General features: G+C 59.1%; 3 protein-coding genes across 4 annotated transcripts; all 3 read right to left on the minus strand.

The window, feature by feature from the left end:
• Positions 1–48: 48 nt before the first annotated feature.
• LOC133151217 (sodium/calcium exchanger 1-like) lies at positions 49–4,013 on the minus strand. Of its 2 annotated transcripts, XM_061274053.1 has the most exons (8): positions 3,573–4,012; positions 2,129–3,318; positions 1,919–2,028; positions 1,671–1,688; positions 1,322–1,545; positions 1,101–1,200; positions 705–959; positions 49–627 (listed from the first exon to the last, which is right to left on the minus strand). In XM_061274053.1, exons 1-8 carry the CDS (start codon positions 3,714–3,716, stop codon positions 251–253), a joined length of 2,418 nt encoding a protein of 805 aa, XP_061130037.1. In that variant the 5' UTR covers positions 3,717–4,012; the 3' UTR covers positions 49–250. The 2 variants fall into 2 exon arrangements, with proteins under 2 accessions (XP_061130037.1, XP_061130036.1); XM_061274052.1 differs by having other exon boundaries at positions 705–1,200; positions 3,573–4,013.
• A 303-nt stretch (positions 4,014–4,316) lies between these two features.
• On the minus strand, positions 4,317–7,509 carry slc22a7a (solute carrier family 22 member 7a). The gene is made up of 9 exons (XM_061274599.1): positions 7,134–7,509; positions 6,578–6,681; positions 6,014–6,168; positions 5,761–5,929; positions 5,583–5,700; positions 5,181–5,505; positions 5,000–5,108; positions 4,628–4,834; positions 4,317–4,544 (listed from the first exon to the last, which is right to left on the minus strand). Exons 1-9 carry the CDS (start codon positions 7,449–7,451, stop codon positions 4,424–4,426), a joined length of 1,626 nt encoding a protein of 541 aa, XP_061130583.1. The 5' UTR covers positions 7,452–7,509; the 3' UTR covers positions 4,317–4,423.
• A 955-nt stretch (positions 7,510–8,464) lies between these two features.
• On the minus strand, positions 8,465–13,420 carry rcor3 (REST corepressor 3). Its single transcript, XM_061274656.1, has 12 exons — positions 13,032–13,420; positions 12,876–12,932; positions 12,086–12,163; positions 11,694–11,746; positions 11,433–11,594; positions 11,225–11,349; positions 10,997–11,075; positions 10,671–10,895; positions 10,499–10,576; positions 10,371–10,428; positions 9,887–10,110; positions 8,465–9,552 (listed from the first exon to the last, which is right to left on the minus strand). The coding sequence occupies exons 1-12, from the start codon at positions 13,255–13,257 to the stop codon at positions 9,229–9,231; spliced, it is 1,689 nt and encodes a 562-aa protein (XP_061130640.1). The 5' UTR covers positions 13,258–13,420; the 3' UTR covers positions 8,465–9,228.
• Positions 13,421–13,592: the final 172 nt, after the last annotated feature.

The following is a 13,592-nucleotide window of genomic DNA, read 5'->3' on the forward strand; positions in this document are numbered from 1 at the left end:
ACCAGCGCGCGTGCGCACACATGGACACATGAAAATAGGCTTGGCCTGTTACGCTTTGATTTATTTTACTGCAAAGCAAATCGTCTTATGACGGGCGCCGGCCAGGTTGGGGACAAATCCAAAACACCACCAGTCAGTTGCAATGACATTTGAACGAGGCCTAGCGTTTCATCATTGAGTCGAGTGGGAAAAAAAATGAAATGAGATTCCACACGACCGACTCCTTGCGCATTTCCCCGGAGCGTCGTGGTTAGAAGCCCGGGATGTGGCAGTAGGCCTCGAGCGACGACAAGACAATGTACATCAACCACAGGCTAAAAAAGAGGCCAGCGGTGGCCGTCTTAGCGAGCGGCGGCCCGCCTAGTTCTCCGCCGATCTCAGGTCGGCGCCGATAAATGAGGACGGCGATGCAGACGAAGGCAAAGATGGTGAAAAGGGTGACGGAGAAGGCCAGGGTTCCCGGGTCCACCCTGAACACCTGGTTTTGGGTGCGGTGGTAGATGGCGGCGATGGACCAGGCCAGGCCGATGCCCAGGAACACATTGACGGCGTTGCTCCCCGTCACGTTGCCGATGGAGGCGTCGGCGTACTGGTCTTGGGTGGCCGCCAACTTGCTGGCGAAGGTATCTGGGCCAGGCGGGAGGGAGACGGTGTGAAGAATGCTAGAGCCGGGCATATGGGCGTGTGAGCGAGCCACGACCTACCTGGCACCGACGTGCCCAGGGCTACAAAGACCACAGCCGTGACCGAGTCCTTCAGACCCACCGTGCAGCCAAAGTGCGACGCCAGGTCCCCGATGAAGGCCGTCAGGATACCGATGACGGCGATGGAGACTACGAAGCACGCCCAGCCGTTCCAGTAGTCGGGGGGCGGGACCAGCGCAAACAGCAGTTTCCAGAAGACGCTCAGAAAATGCGTCATGTAGTCCAGGGCAGAGGGCGGCTCCTCGCCGTCCTCGCCTAGACAGAGTGGGAGATTGGACAGAAGGTTGTGAGCCTGGGACGGGACGGATTGTTTTGCTGACGCGCTGGCTGGCTGGCTGGCTGGTTGGCTACTGCTGCCTTTTCTTTTTTTCTGCCTGCCAGGGTGGACACGTTCACCTCCGCCGATTGTGATGGCCTCCACAAACTGCTCTCTCCACGGCGTCGTTCGCACTAGCACGGCCAGTCTGGTCTTCTTCAGGACCTTGTCCACCGCGCTCTGACACACACACACACACACACACACACACACACAACAGCCATTTTGATTCAGTAAGCCGCAGAAGAGTCGGCCGACTCGTTTGTGCGTTTCACGGCAGAGGCTTTCATGCGTGCAGCACCTTAAACTCGTACGATTCCTCAATGACGACTTCCAATTTGGCGTGTTCGCCTAACATGGGCCGACACGCCCGTGCGTTACGTCGCTCCTCTTCCTCATTTGTCCCCAAGTCCTCGGATTCATCTGAGAGACACACGCTTGCGCTGAGACAAACGCTGCCTGGGATGGTGATAATGGAAGAGGGGTTCTGTTGTTCTTGGAGCTTTCTGTAGCCCGGGTCTTTGCCTGGCAGATGGCGATAAGGCGGTGAGAAGAAAGCGAGAACACGGATGGCCATGACAAGACTAAAGACACGTGGCCAGGGGCCACCAATAGCGTCTGCCTCGTGATGCCCTTCCGAGGTGACCCACCTGTGAGCAGGAATCCACCTAAAGACAAAAGGCAATGAATGGGAAAAAATAAGTGGCAAAGAAAGCAACTTCTTGAAGCAGACCCGCTGAGGAAACCAAAAAAAAGATGGACACACAAAGGCATCACCAGGGTCTTCAGTCCCAGTCCTCAAGATCCATTTTCTGGCCACCGAGGACCAGGACCTCCGACTTAAGCCCAGCGCTTGGACGAGGTTGAGGTGGCATTTATGCCGCAGCCGGCGCCGCACCTTTGCTGCCGCCGCTCATCTCCAGCAGTCGCGGCTCGCCCATCTCCACCCAAAACGTTTTGTTCTTTTCGTACTCTTCGTCGTCGATGATGTTGATGCGAAGCGTTTGACTGAAACGCAAACATGGAGCGGAATGACGGAGATCGGCGGGTGACGCGCTAGCTAGCTAGAGGCTGCTCCCTACGATCACTCACTCACTCACTCACTCACCAGATCTGCTCGTCGTCAAACTCCAGCACGCCGTGAGTGTCCTCAAAGTCTCGGCCGCCCCCTTTGGCTGTGCCCTCGACGGTTCTGTACGGCACGGCCACCGCCCCGCGAGCCCCGGAGGTCCGGACCACCATGACCTCCATGGCACCGACGCTCTCGCTCACCGTCACCGTGGGTTCCTCAAAGGCGAAGACCCCCGCGCGGTCATCGTCAGAGACGGTGACGTTGCGGCCCGAGGAGCCGTGCCCGTCTGCCGCCTCGCTGCCGCCGTGCCAGTCCGTCACCTTCTCCCGCTGCGTGGACAGCTCCCGCTCAGTCTCCTGGGCCAGACGTCTAGCTTCCAAATGCGCCGTTTGGACTTTGTCGGGCTCCCCCTCGGTCTCGACGATCACCCCCCGGCGCCGCCCGGCTCGGTAGCGCTTGTACACGTACTTGTAGAAGAGGAGGCGGCGGTCGGCCACGTAGGCAAAGCTGACGCAAAGGGGAAAGAAGAGCAGCGTGAGGAGCCCCTCCCAAATCTCCACCACGCCTGGAGAGAAGTAGGCCAGGATGAGGTAGAGCCACGTGTAGGCAAAGACGCTCCAGGCGGCCGTGACGAAAAAGACCCGCAGGTGCTTGACCCGCCGCGTCTGTCCGTCGGGGATGACATAGACGCACAGGCCGATGATGACAAACATGTTGAAGGCGGCGCTTCCCACGATGGTGTTGGGCCCCAGTTCGCCGGCGTCAAAGTTGTGACCGCAGATCTCCACCACCGAGAGCAGGATTTCCGGAGCCGAGGAGCCCAGCGCCATGAGGGTCAGGTTGGACACCGTCTCGTTCCACACGCGCACCGTGGCCGTCGACCTTTCCCCGTTGGCTTTTTTGACCACAACCTGTCGCTCTTGGGACGTGATGACCTCGATGGACGCCATGAAGCGGTCGGCAATGATGGACACGCCAAGGAACATGTACGCTAAGGCCGTGAAATAAACGGCGGCCCTGGCCACGCGCTCCGCTGGGCCGGGCTCTTCCGGTCGCCACGGCGACAAGATGACGCCGTCCTTGCAATCGGTGCCGCCGCCGCCGCCGCATTTGCTGCGGTTGCGGGCGGCTGAACTCCCCGCCGGCCCGACGTGGGCCGAGAGCAGGGCCAGCAAAATGAGCGAGGCTCCGGATCCGTCGCGCATGGTAGCGGCCCCTCTGCTCACCTGCCGAACGCAAAGACGCATTGCAAAAATGGCTCGTTATTGCACAACAAACACTGGGAGAATGAAACATTCGTCCACTTTGGCGGTGGGGCCGGCAGCGGCGCCGTCAAAATCGTCCCTCCGCCGGCCGCAACCATATCAGCTGACAGGGTCGACTCAGCCGTCGTCGTTCCTACTCGGTGCCGTTTTGCCAGCTTGGAATTAGTGGCTGAGCCGAGTGTTTTCTCTATTAGTCTATCAATTGGTTGGCTTACCTTCAGAATTTTTTCCAGGAGCAAAAGCGGCCTCAGTAAGAACGAAGAGAAGATGGGAAACGGGCAAGACGTGGACGGGGACTGACGCGGGCCGCTGGCCAGACACGCCGGTGATGTCACCAGGCGGGGAACTCCCGCCCACATTTGTCACTTCCAGAAGCTCAAACTCCAATCCAAACGATTTATTATCGTCTAGGCCAGGCCGGAGCAGACCAAAGGAGGAGTGCCGGTGAGAACCTCTGCGTTTGCGCCAGGGTGGGTCGGTGGGGGGCGTGATGAGCTCTCCTAAGTGGGGAGATAACGTTCTAAAGACGGCTGCCGAGCGACGGGCTTATCAGTGCGCGGCTGGCCGACCGGCACCAAAGAAGGTAACGGACGAGCTGACAAGTTTCCCAGGTTCGGAATAGCGGCTCACGCTAGAGAGCCACGCGACCTTGGCCGACCTCAGCTCGGAGATGCCGACGGGAAGCGCCCGCCTGTTTGCCAGACGGAGCGTCGTGGGCGCGCATATCCAGAGCTAGCCCATACCGGTACGAAGGCCGGACTCTGCCGTGCGCTACGATACCGACCGAGCGAGCGACGCGTAGCCTTGGTACCTTTGAGAGACGCAAAGGGATGACAGATAGCTTGCAAGGGAAGACCTACTTTTGCCCAAAATGTGAGCCCAAAGCGGGTGCTTTTGAACCCGCCCCGCCACGATGCAAATGCGTTAACGCTAGCGCTCAGAGTAAGGCACCTTGTGGACCCACTTGAAAATGTCGTTTTATTTCCAACGTGTTGAAATGGGGAAATGCTTGCGTGCACGGGGGATTGGAATTGGATTCGTCTGCCTTTTGGCGCCAATGAGCCCATCAAAATGGCCCATCGTTGGCCGCTTGCGTCGCTCTCGCAATGCGCTCATCGGCCAGGGGCGCGCCACGGGCGCTCATCTCCAGACCGTTGGAGAGCTCGCCGGGCTCCGACTCCCTGTGCCTGAAGAACGAGAAAAGGACTCGCGTCAATGTGCGTTGCCGTCTTTTGACGCAGGGGGGCGCCACTGGCTTTTGGCCGCCTACCTTCCCTCCTCAATGTCCAGAATGTTCTCGGGCAGGCGCACGTCCAGCGTCTCGGGCAGCAGGAAGACGAGGCTGCCGCCGAGTATCCCCGTGGCGGAGAAGACGAGCGGCGGCAGGAAGAGCCAGGCGTCCTCCAGCAGCGCGATCATCGGGGCCACCGAGCTCCCGATGCGACCCAGACACGACGTGTAACCCATGCCACACTGCCTGTCCAACAAAACCGGCCCGCTTTAGCTCGCTAACGTGGCTAAAGGGGTGGCAAACACCGAAGACAACACCGTGCTAGCGAGAAAGCGTTCTTTTCCCCCCTAATTGTAACGAGCGCGTCGACGTAAAGCCGAGCCGGCCGGCCGACTCCGGTGACCGGGTTACCGGAGGACAGTGGGGAAAAGCTCTGCCGAGTAGAGGAAGGCGGTGGTGAACGCCGCCTCAGAGAAGCCCTTGGCCACCACGGCCACGCAGGTCCGAAGCACGGCCAAGTCTGGAAGACAAAGACAAAATGAAAGGCGCCCCAGGCCTGCCTGGGCTAATTTTGGTGGGCACGGTCGCTCACCCAGTGGGACGGCTGCGTTGATGGCTATGAGCCCACCCGTGGCAATCAGAAAGCCCGCCTGACCGTTGCGTCGCCCCATTTGGTCCAGAACAAAGTAGGCCAGAACTTTAGCGGGCACTTCAATGGCACCGTAGATGAACTGCGTGAGGTAGACGTTGACGCCCAAGCCCGAGATCCTGAAGCTGATGCCGTAGTACAGGAGGGCCACGGAAAACCAGGAGAATCCCGAGACCAGCGTGATCTTCCTCAGCCGGGGCGTCTTGAGCAGGTCCAGGTAGGAATGAGTCTCATCAGCCGCGTCGGAAACCGCCGCCTTCTCCAAGATCTGCGACCACATTTTCGTTCATCCGAGACCTGCGCGGGAAGCGTGCGTGGGAAGTGTGTGTGCGTGGCGATGTCTACCTCGGGTTGGAGTCTGGCGCCATTCTTCCGGTTCATCTTGGCACAGCGCAGCAGGCAGTCGCGGGCCTCGGCGGTCCTGCCGTTGGCGAGCAGCCAACGGGCCGACTCGGGCAGCCACCTGGACAGGGACGGTTAGGGTGGCCGGGGGTCAACCGCTGCGCATCCTGACCTGACCTACCAGCAGCCGAGCAAAGCCAGTAGGCACGGCGCCGTTACCGCCAGCATCAAGTGGCGCCAGTCTCGGACGGCATACGCCAGCAGCGCCAGCAGCATGTTGCCCGCACTCCACGACAGACTGATGAGCGTGCCCGTCAAGGTGCGATGCTTCACGTCCGTCCACTCTACACCTGTGTGGGAGGGGGGGGGGGGGGTTAGGGGGGCAGGCTGGCGCTTTATGCTCCGGCTCCTTGGGTCAACGCGGGTTTTCTCACCCAGAACCGTGCCGATGATGGACATGCCGCTCAGAGTCACGCCGCTCAGCGCACGCGACACGGCGAACATGGCGTATGAGCTGGCGAAGGCCGACGTGGCGCCCAGCAGGGTGGTGCCCAACAAAGCTGCTACCAGCATCGACTTTCGGCCGAACCTGCGCACACCACCACCGCCGCCGAGAGGAACCTTTAATCTCCACAAAGGCCCCCGTTATGTCCCGTTCCAAAGACCTAGCGGATGCTAAAGGCCGTGTTGCCTCCGAGGACGACGGGGCTGGGCCAGGCGTGATGGATTTGTCCCGATAATCGGGTCGGAGTGCTCCGAGTGACAAACGAGGGAGTGGCACTACGTCAGACTTTCTCCAGACTGCCGGGACCTGGCCACAGCACAAAGAGTGCTCACCCGGCACCCGCATTCCGGGAAGACGGACTTGACAGAGCGTGGAAAAAAGGCGTGGGTCCGTCAAATTTTTCGCCCGCTTCCTTATTTCCACACTCATTTACAGGAGTCGAGCTTAAAGAGGGAAAAGACTGGCGGCTGGCTGGTCCCGCCTGCGAACTCACTTGTCGGAGAGATAACCAAACAGGACGGCGCCAAAAGTGACACCCAGGAAGAAATAGGTGGCAAGCGCCTGGTTCAGTCTTCGGTCCTCGCACACTAGGTCCCACTGCAGGCACACAGACAAGACAAGAGACTTGATCCGGATGCGCTCACCACCCGTTCCCAACTCCATCCAGAACTGAGTGACAGTTTGCATAGCCACCCGCATAGCCACTCGCATGCATAGCAACCCGCATGCATAGCCACCCGCATAGCCACCCGCATAGCCAGACGCATGCATAGCCATCCGCATGCATAGCCACCCGCATGCATAGCCACCCGCATGCATAGCCACCCGCATAGGCTCAAGACTTGATTGAAGCCACATTAAAACTTGATCAAGTGCTGATCCAGACCTGGACTTGGTCAAGACTTGATCAAGTCCTGATCCAGACCTGGTCTACGCTTGTGCGAGGGGGAACAAAAAATAAATCAAACAAGCAATAAAGTCTTCCCGGAGCACAGGTTTCGGGGGAACGTGGCCTTACACGAATGGGGTGGGATCAAAGCAGCACTCACCTCGGTGGCAGTGGTAGAGGCGAACTCGGAGCGGTCGTAGATGTAGCCGTGAGGGCAAAGGCCGGTGCGGTTGCGCCGGCCGCTCAGGTTTCCACTCGTCGAGCCATCGTCGATGGCGCACGAGCTGCGGGCGTCCGGTGGGCTCCAGTCCGGGGGCCCGGGCCCGGGGGCGCAGCGGTGCGCGGGCGTCGCCGACACAAAGTTGTGCAGCAGGAAGTGGAGTGGCAGGATGGCCCGCGGGAGGCAAAGGATGCTCAGAACTAAAAGCTGGAAGGTGGAGAAGCCGCCGACGTCGTCCAGGATTTCCTCAAACCTCATGGCGACCGCTGGCGACCGCTGGCGGGCGGGACTGCAGAGGACTTTCTCCTTGATGGGCTTTTTGAGGCAAGAGAAGGAGGACGGGCTTTGCTTTGCTTTGCGTGTGGGAGGGAGGGAGGGAGGGAGGTAGGAGAACATTCCTCACTTGGTCAGCAGCCGGCAGGCAGGCAACAAGACAATTAGGCAGGATGTCTCCTTCCTCATGACCAGCGCTGGACAGTCCAATACTTGTCTTTTTCAGACACCCTTTGAAGCCAAGCCTCCCTCTCAAGTCGCTCAATGTTGAGCAACATAAAGCAAGTTGCACAAAAGTATTCCCATTGGACAAACTCCTTAGCAATCCACCTAGCCGCTTCCTCTGGCAACGCAAATGGCCGGCGCCAAATCAACAAAAGCCAAATCGAGCTGACAAAAGGCCGGCCTCTTGGATCGTTTGCCTCAGGTGTGGCGGGACCGGACTTGGGAGGCAAGCAATTGATTGCTCACGGCAGCCCCAAACACGGGCAAACACCTACAAAGATGAACCTGGGAAAAAAAAAAAAAGACATGGCCTGCCTGGTCTACGCTCGTGCTTCGCATTTCCTCCCGCTCGGCAGCACGGGCGCCACTCTGGGAACATGCGGCCAACCGGAAGGCGTGAGGGGTCAAAGGAGAAGCGAGCAAAGCGATTTGGCACGCGCGCCCTTTCCACGCTCGGCCGTCAAAAATCCTTTCGACTCGACTTCCCGGGTCTGTTGACTTGTGCTCGCTAGAGCGAGCGGCGTGACATTTGCTCCTCATCTGATCAGTTCACGGACAATCGATGGTCGACGCTTCATTCCTCAGTGCTTGCTATGCCTGCGGTCACACGGACGCCAAGGCCGCTTCCTCCGACTGTGGCGGGCAAAGAGCAGAGAAAACGTCTGCGCGGATCTCTCAGCTTTTTGCGCGTCGCCGTTTCTGGTTTGAACGTCCCGTATTCCAATATTTTTGCTCACACGAAAACCCGGGGTCGTTTCCTCTCTGAGGCAAAGGAGTTTTGGAGCCCAACGTGCCCATGGCATGTTTTAATGTGAACTTTGTGTCCTTCTTTGGCAAGTGTCCGTCCATGGGCTCGACAAGCAATATGCAAACGCAACAAAAGCTCCAATTCAAACATGGTGAAGCAATCTTACTCAAAACACCGGGCGGCACTATCGAGCAACTGCTTGTCCAAACCAATTGCTGCCACAAGAACGCTCATGTCGACAAGCGGTGGCTTTTCTCCGGGTCCTCCCACATCCCAAAAACCATTCAACGCTCGAAATTGCTTGGAGGCGCGGATGATTATTGGTCTCTGGCAGCTGGGACAGGCTCCAGCATGCCCACGAGAACACAAGATGGATGGATGGATGTTCCATACAAAACATTATCCCCACAAACATCTATATGTATGTAGGTGGATATATATAAATAGACACAGTTTCATGTATATACATAGCTTTTATATACACACACACATTTGTGTGTGTGTGTGTGTATATATATATATATATATATATATATATATATATATATATATATACACACACACACATATGTGTATATACACACACAGACGCGCGCGCACACTTCTACTTGGATCCGGATACACACGCTGGCGCACGCTCGTATAGCAGTCACTGCGAAGGGTGTTTGACAGCTCACTGTGCCGCCTTCAAGCGTCTTAGCTTACTCGAGTGCCACCGAGGTGTTTGGTCCGGCCCGAGTGTTCCGTTGCCAACACGCCGTTTTTTTGACGGCCTCTCCTCGGCGCACCTTACTGGAGACACGACGACGAGGAGGCCGCGTCGGCCGAAGGCTGCGGAGGAGCGGCGGGGCCGGACGGGCGGGGGTTGAGACGAGGGGGCGGGGCGTTGGTGGGCCGGATAAGGGGCGGCGGCTGCTGCAAGGCAAGCCGGCTCTGCTGCGAGCTCGGGTGGGGCTGCTGCTGCAGGGGCGGCGGCTGGCGATGCAGGGATGGCGTGGCCGGCAGCGAGGGCCGCAGCAGGGGCGGCGGCTGGTGGTGGAGCGAGGAGGCGGGGCTCGGCGTCACGCCCGTCTGAGACGAAGCCACCGCCGGAGACGCCCCCGAAGCGGCGGCCTTGGAACAAAAAGGCAGATCAAGCCTTAGCCTTCAAGCCTGGCTACTGTGGGTTTTTTGGTTTTGTTTGTTTGCAAAGGTCTTATTTTGCTCGTTTTTGAAAATTCGAGAAAGGACTTGAAAATTAGCGAGAAGAGGATTTGGAAATGTTAAGAAAAAAAACCCCGGCAGGGCTGGGCAATTGCTATTCTGAAGCGCCGGCGATCTGCACGTCCGCTTCGTCTCCCTGTCGCAACACGCCTGTCCCATCATAAGCAAGCATCATTTGAATCAGGTGCGTTGCAGCAGGGAGACTGAGTGAGCGAGTGCAAATCGGCCAGCCAATCCTATTCACCTCGTCGTCCTCCTCGTCGGTGCTCTTCCCGGAGGGCGTGGCGGACGTGTTCTTCAGCTCCTCCCCGGAGGCGGCGTCCCCTTGCTCCGCCTCCCACTCCTGAAGCACCTCCTCCAGATTGAAACGCCGCCGGTAGTTGACGAAAAAGTTCTTCACCTGCCCCAGCGTTTTGTTGCCGATGACGTCGGCGATGGCCTGAAAGTCTTTGCCATACTTCCGGACACCTGAACGACATGAGTGACGACATCATCGAGAGAGTCAAGCGGCCCGTGGCGCGGAGGTGACGCCACACGCTCGCGCGTGTCCATGCAAAGTGCTTGCGGGGCAATTTGGGAGGCCAGCGTACGTGCGTGCGTGCGTGCGACTCTTGCAAAACGCGCGGCAGGAGGACAGAGTAGCCGCAGTGAAGGCAGCCCCCATTCAAAGCCATTCTAAAGCCAATTTGCCATGGTTGGAAGGGCCAAGAACAAAGGCGAGGAATCACCTTGAACGGCCAGCAGCTGCTCGTCGGTGGTCCAGCGAGCGTTCACCTTCTGAGCGCTCTGAAAGCATGGTCCACATTGTCAGAAAGGGTGGCTAAGGCTTGCGCCGCCGGCGCCACCCTTGACCAACCTCGGGCAAGCGGAAGGCCTCGATTCCACGTTCCAAGACGTGCTTGAGTCCGCTGTTCATCTGTTTGGCGTTTTGAACCTAAAACGGCAAGGCAGCCACCATTTGCCGAAAAGCAACGGCCGCTGGCGCAAAGCCAGCAAACGGCCGCTGGCGCTGAGTGGGCGCCTCCTACCTGCCTCTTGAGGGACACTAGCTCCATGTCCAGCTGGCGCAGGAGCGCGTTGGCGGCAGCGGCGCCGCAGGAGACGGCCACCACGTCGTCCTGGCTCAGGTACATGCCTTTGGGGGGGCGGCACCGCGAGCGCTGATGGTGGCGGTGCTGCAGCGTCTGGTGCTCCCGCCGGCCCGGGACCGACTTGGCGGTGGGCGCCGCAGGCGCGGTCAGCTCCGCCGGGTTCTACCGCCAAAGCGCCACCGCGACCCCCGGCTCAAAGTGGATCGAGAGCATGCGGAAGGCGCGCCGGGCTCGCTGGCTGGCTTGCCGGCCGGTGTACATACCTCTTTCTTGGCTTCCTTGTTGGGGTCGTAGTCGCTGTCGTTTGGCTCGGCGGCGTTGGCCTCCTCCATCTCCTCGTCACTGGGGCGACAACGGCAATTAGGAATCGGCCCCTCGCTACTTGTAGAAGGGCTCTCATCCGCCCATGGCGGCGTGTCGCCAGTGTTTGGTTCCCCAGGCGAGTGGGGCCAACAGGATTTTGTGAGCAGCAAAGCCCAGGACGCCGTTACCTGTCGCCTTGGTTGCTCCTGCTGGCCAGCTTCCTGGCTTGGCGGTCCATCAGACTGGTTCTGGAACGGGTTTTCTTCCACGAGTAGTAATACTTAACCAGGCTGGAGATGGATTTATCTGGAAGCTAAGGTCAAAGCGTCCAATGGACAAGAGGCAGACAGGAGGCGGCTCCGCCGTGCCGGGCTTTCCGAGACGCTCGCCGCTTACCATCTGTTGGATGCGGTGAAAACTTTTGCCGTGAAAACTGAACGCTTGCTCAAAGAGAACTTTGTCCTCCACCGTCCACTCGTCGGGAAAAGGCGTAAAGTTGGGGAGGTCAGCCAAAGACTTGTCGATGTTGTGTTTGTGCCAGAAGAGCATCCCCAGGGCCTGGACGAGCGCACGCATGCACGCACGTACGCACGCACACGCACACACACACTTGCGGTGCCTTCCGAAAAGCCAGCGCTTAGAAAGGCTCACGCCTACCTGCTCCACATTGTAGCCGTGCTTGTCTTTGGCCAGTGCGATATACTCGTCCACTGTGGCGGAAGGAAGGAAGGAGGGGAGGAAGGAGGGGAGGAAGGGAGGGAAGGAGGGAAGGAGGGAAGGGAGGGAAGGAGGGAAGGGAGGGAGGGAGGGAGGGAAGGAAGGAAGGAAGGAAGGAAGGAAGGAAGGAAGGAAGGAAGGAAGGAAGGAAGGAAGGAAGGAAGGAAGGAAGGAAGGAAGGGAGGAAGGGAGGGGGGAAGGAAGGAAGGAAGGAAGGAAGGAAGGAAGGAAGGAAGGAAGGAAGGAAGGAAGGAAGGAAGGAAGGAAGGAAGGAAGGAAGGGTTACTATGGCAACATGAGGACGGACGGACGGGCTCGATGCGATCACTCACGTTTGCCGTCTTCGATGTCATGATAAGGCGACCATACCAACATCCCGCCGCTGTCCCGCTCAGAGTATTTGCTGGAGCCTAAACGGAGCGTTTCATCGTCATTCCCCCTCAACCACAGCTCCATGGCTATTTTGACAAGGGTCCAATCGTCTGGAGCCGCTCCACCAAATACCACACAATAGCTGCCTATGCCGCTCGCGTCCGTTTGACAACTTTGACCAGCGGTGACCCCCCCATCCACAAACCGGAATAGTCATCGGGCCGCACTCTACTGCTTGGAATGCTTGCCCTGCCCTGCCTCCGCGGTGTTTTCACCTGTGCCGAGGACTCGCACTTCGTCGTCCACGCCGTTTCTAAAAATGTCGCACCGCAGCACGACCACGCACAAATGCACGCACGCCCACACGCAAGTACACGCACACGGGCAGGCGGCCTCGGCGGTCGGTCCCCATCCGGCAACAATCCGCACGCACCCCCGCAAGCCCTGGGGACGGACGGCTGCGAGGCGTCTCTTTCACTTTGGCGTTCCGTTTCGAAAGGCCAAGCGTGAGCAGCAGCTTGCTTGCTTTTCTGCCTGCCTGCCTGCCTGCCTGCCTGCCTGCCTGCCTGCCTGCCTGCCTGCCAGCCAGCCTGCCAGCCAGCCTGCCAGCCAGCCAGCCAGCCAGCCAGCCAGCCAGCCAGCCTGCCAGCCAGCCTGCCAGCCAGCCTGCCTCCCAGCCAGACAGACAGCACTCGACTACCACGTCCACAGTCACCAAACGAGTCGGGACTATCAAGGAAGCATGCTCACCGGCCTCGTAATCAGGAATGTTTGCCTGGTAATCGGCTCCGACCCGCATGCCAACATCTGCGGACAAGAAAAGCAAAAACAAAAGCCAAGTGTGACTGCACTGGAGCGAGCGTCCAAGCTAGCCGACTAGCTTGCCATGTATGTCGGGCGGCCCACCGTGCTCGTCGTCGCTGCCGCTTTCGTCCGTCAAGTGTCCGTTGGACGCGTTGGAAGGACTCTTGGTGCCGTTGGAGCGAGCCTTGCCCAAATACTCGGAGCCTTTGTCCATCATGCCCGGCATCCTGTCGCTGCTGAGCTCGACGGCCGCCGCCGAAGAGGCTCCAAAAAGCTTCGCCTGACGGGACCGACGTGCTCCTTGGGCGCTACGGGACGCCACCAGCATGGGAAGGGGACGCCGCCAGCATAGGAAGGGGACGATATGATCCCGAGAGACACAAAATGTCCGCCACCGTCGCAAGCAGCCCGCGTAGTAGGTCGACTCGAGAGACTAACCGACGCGGCGGCGGCGGCGGGCGGAGTTCTCACACGACCCCCCCCCCCTCTCTCTCTCTCTCTCTCTCTCTCTCTCTCTCTCTCTCTCTCTCTCTCTCTCTCTCTGTAGTGAGGCCAGCCGCGAGCGAATGATAGTAGATCCCTCCGCCAACCCGTCGGTGGATTTTGTTTTGTTTTTTGGGGGGCAGACTATCGATGTTCACGTGCAAGCTCCTCTATCGGCAA

Source organism: Syngnathus typhle, linkage group LG3 (assembly GCF_033458585.1).
Source record: "Syngnathus typhle isolate RoL2023-S1 ecotype Sweden linkage group LG3, RoL_Styp_1.0, whole genome shotgun sequence".
NCBI lineage: Eukaryota > Metazoa > Chordata > Actinopteri > Syngnathiformes > Syngnathidae > Syngnathus > Syngnathus typhle.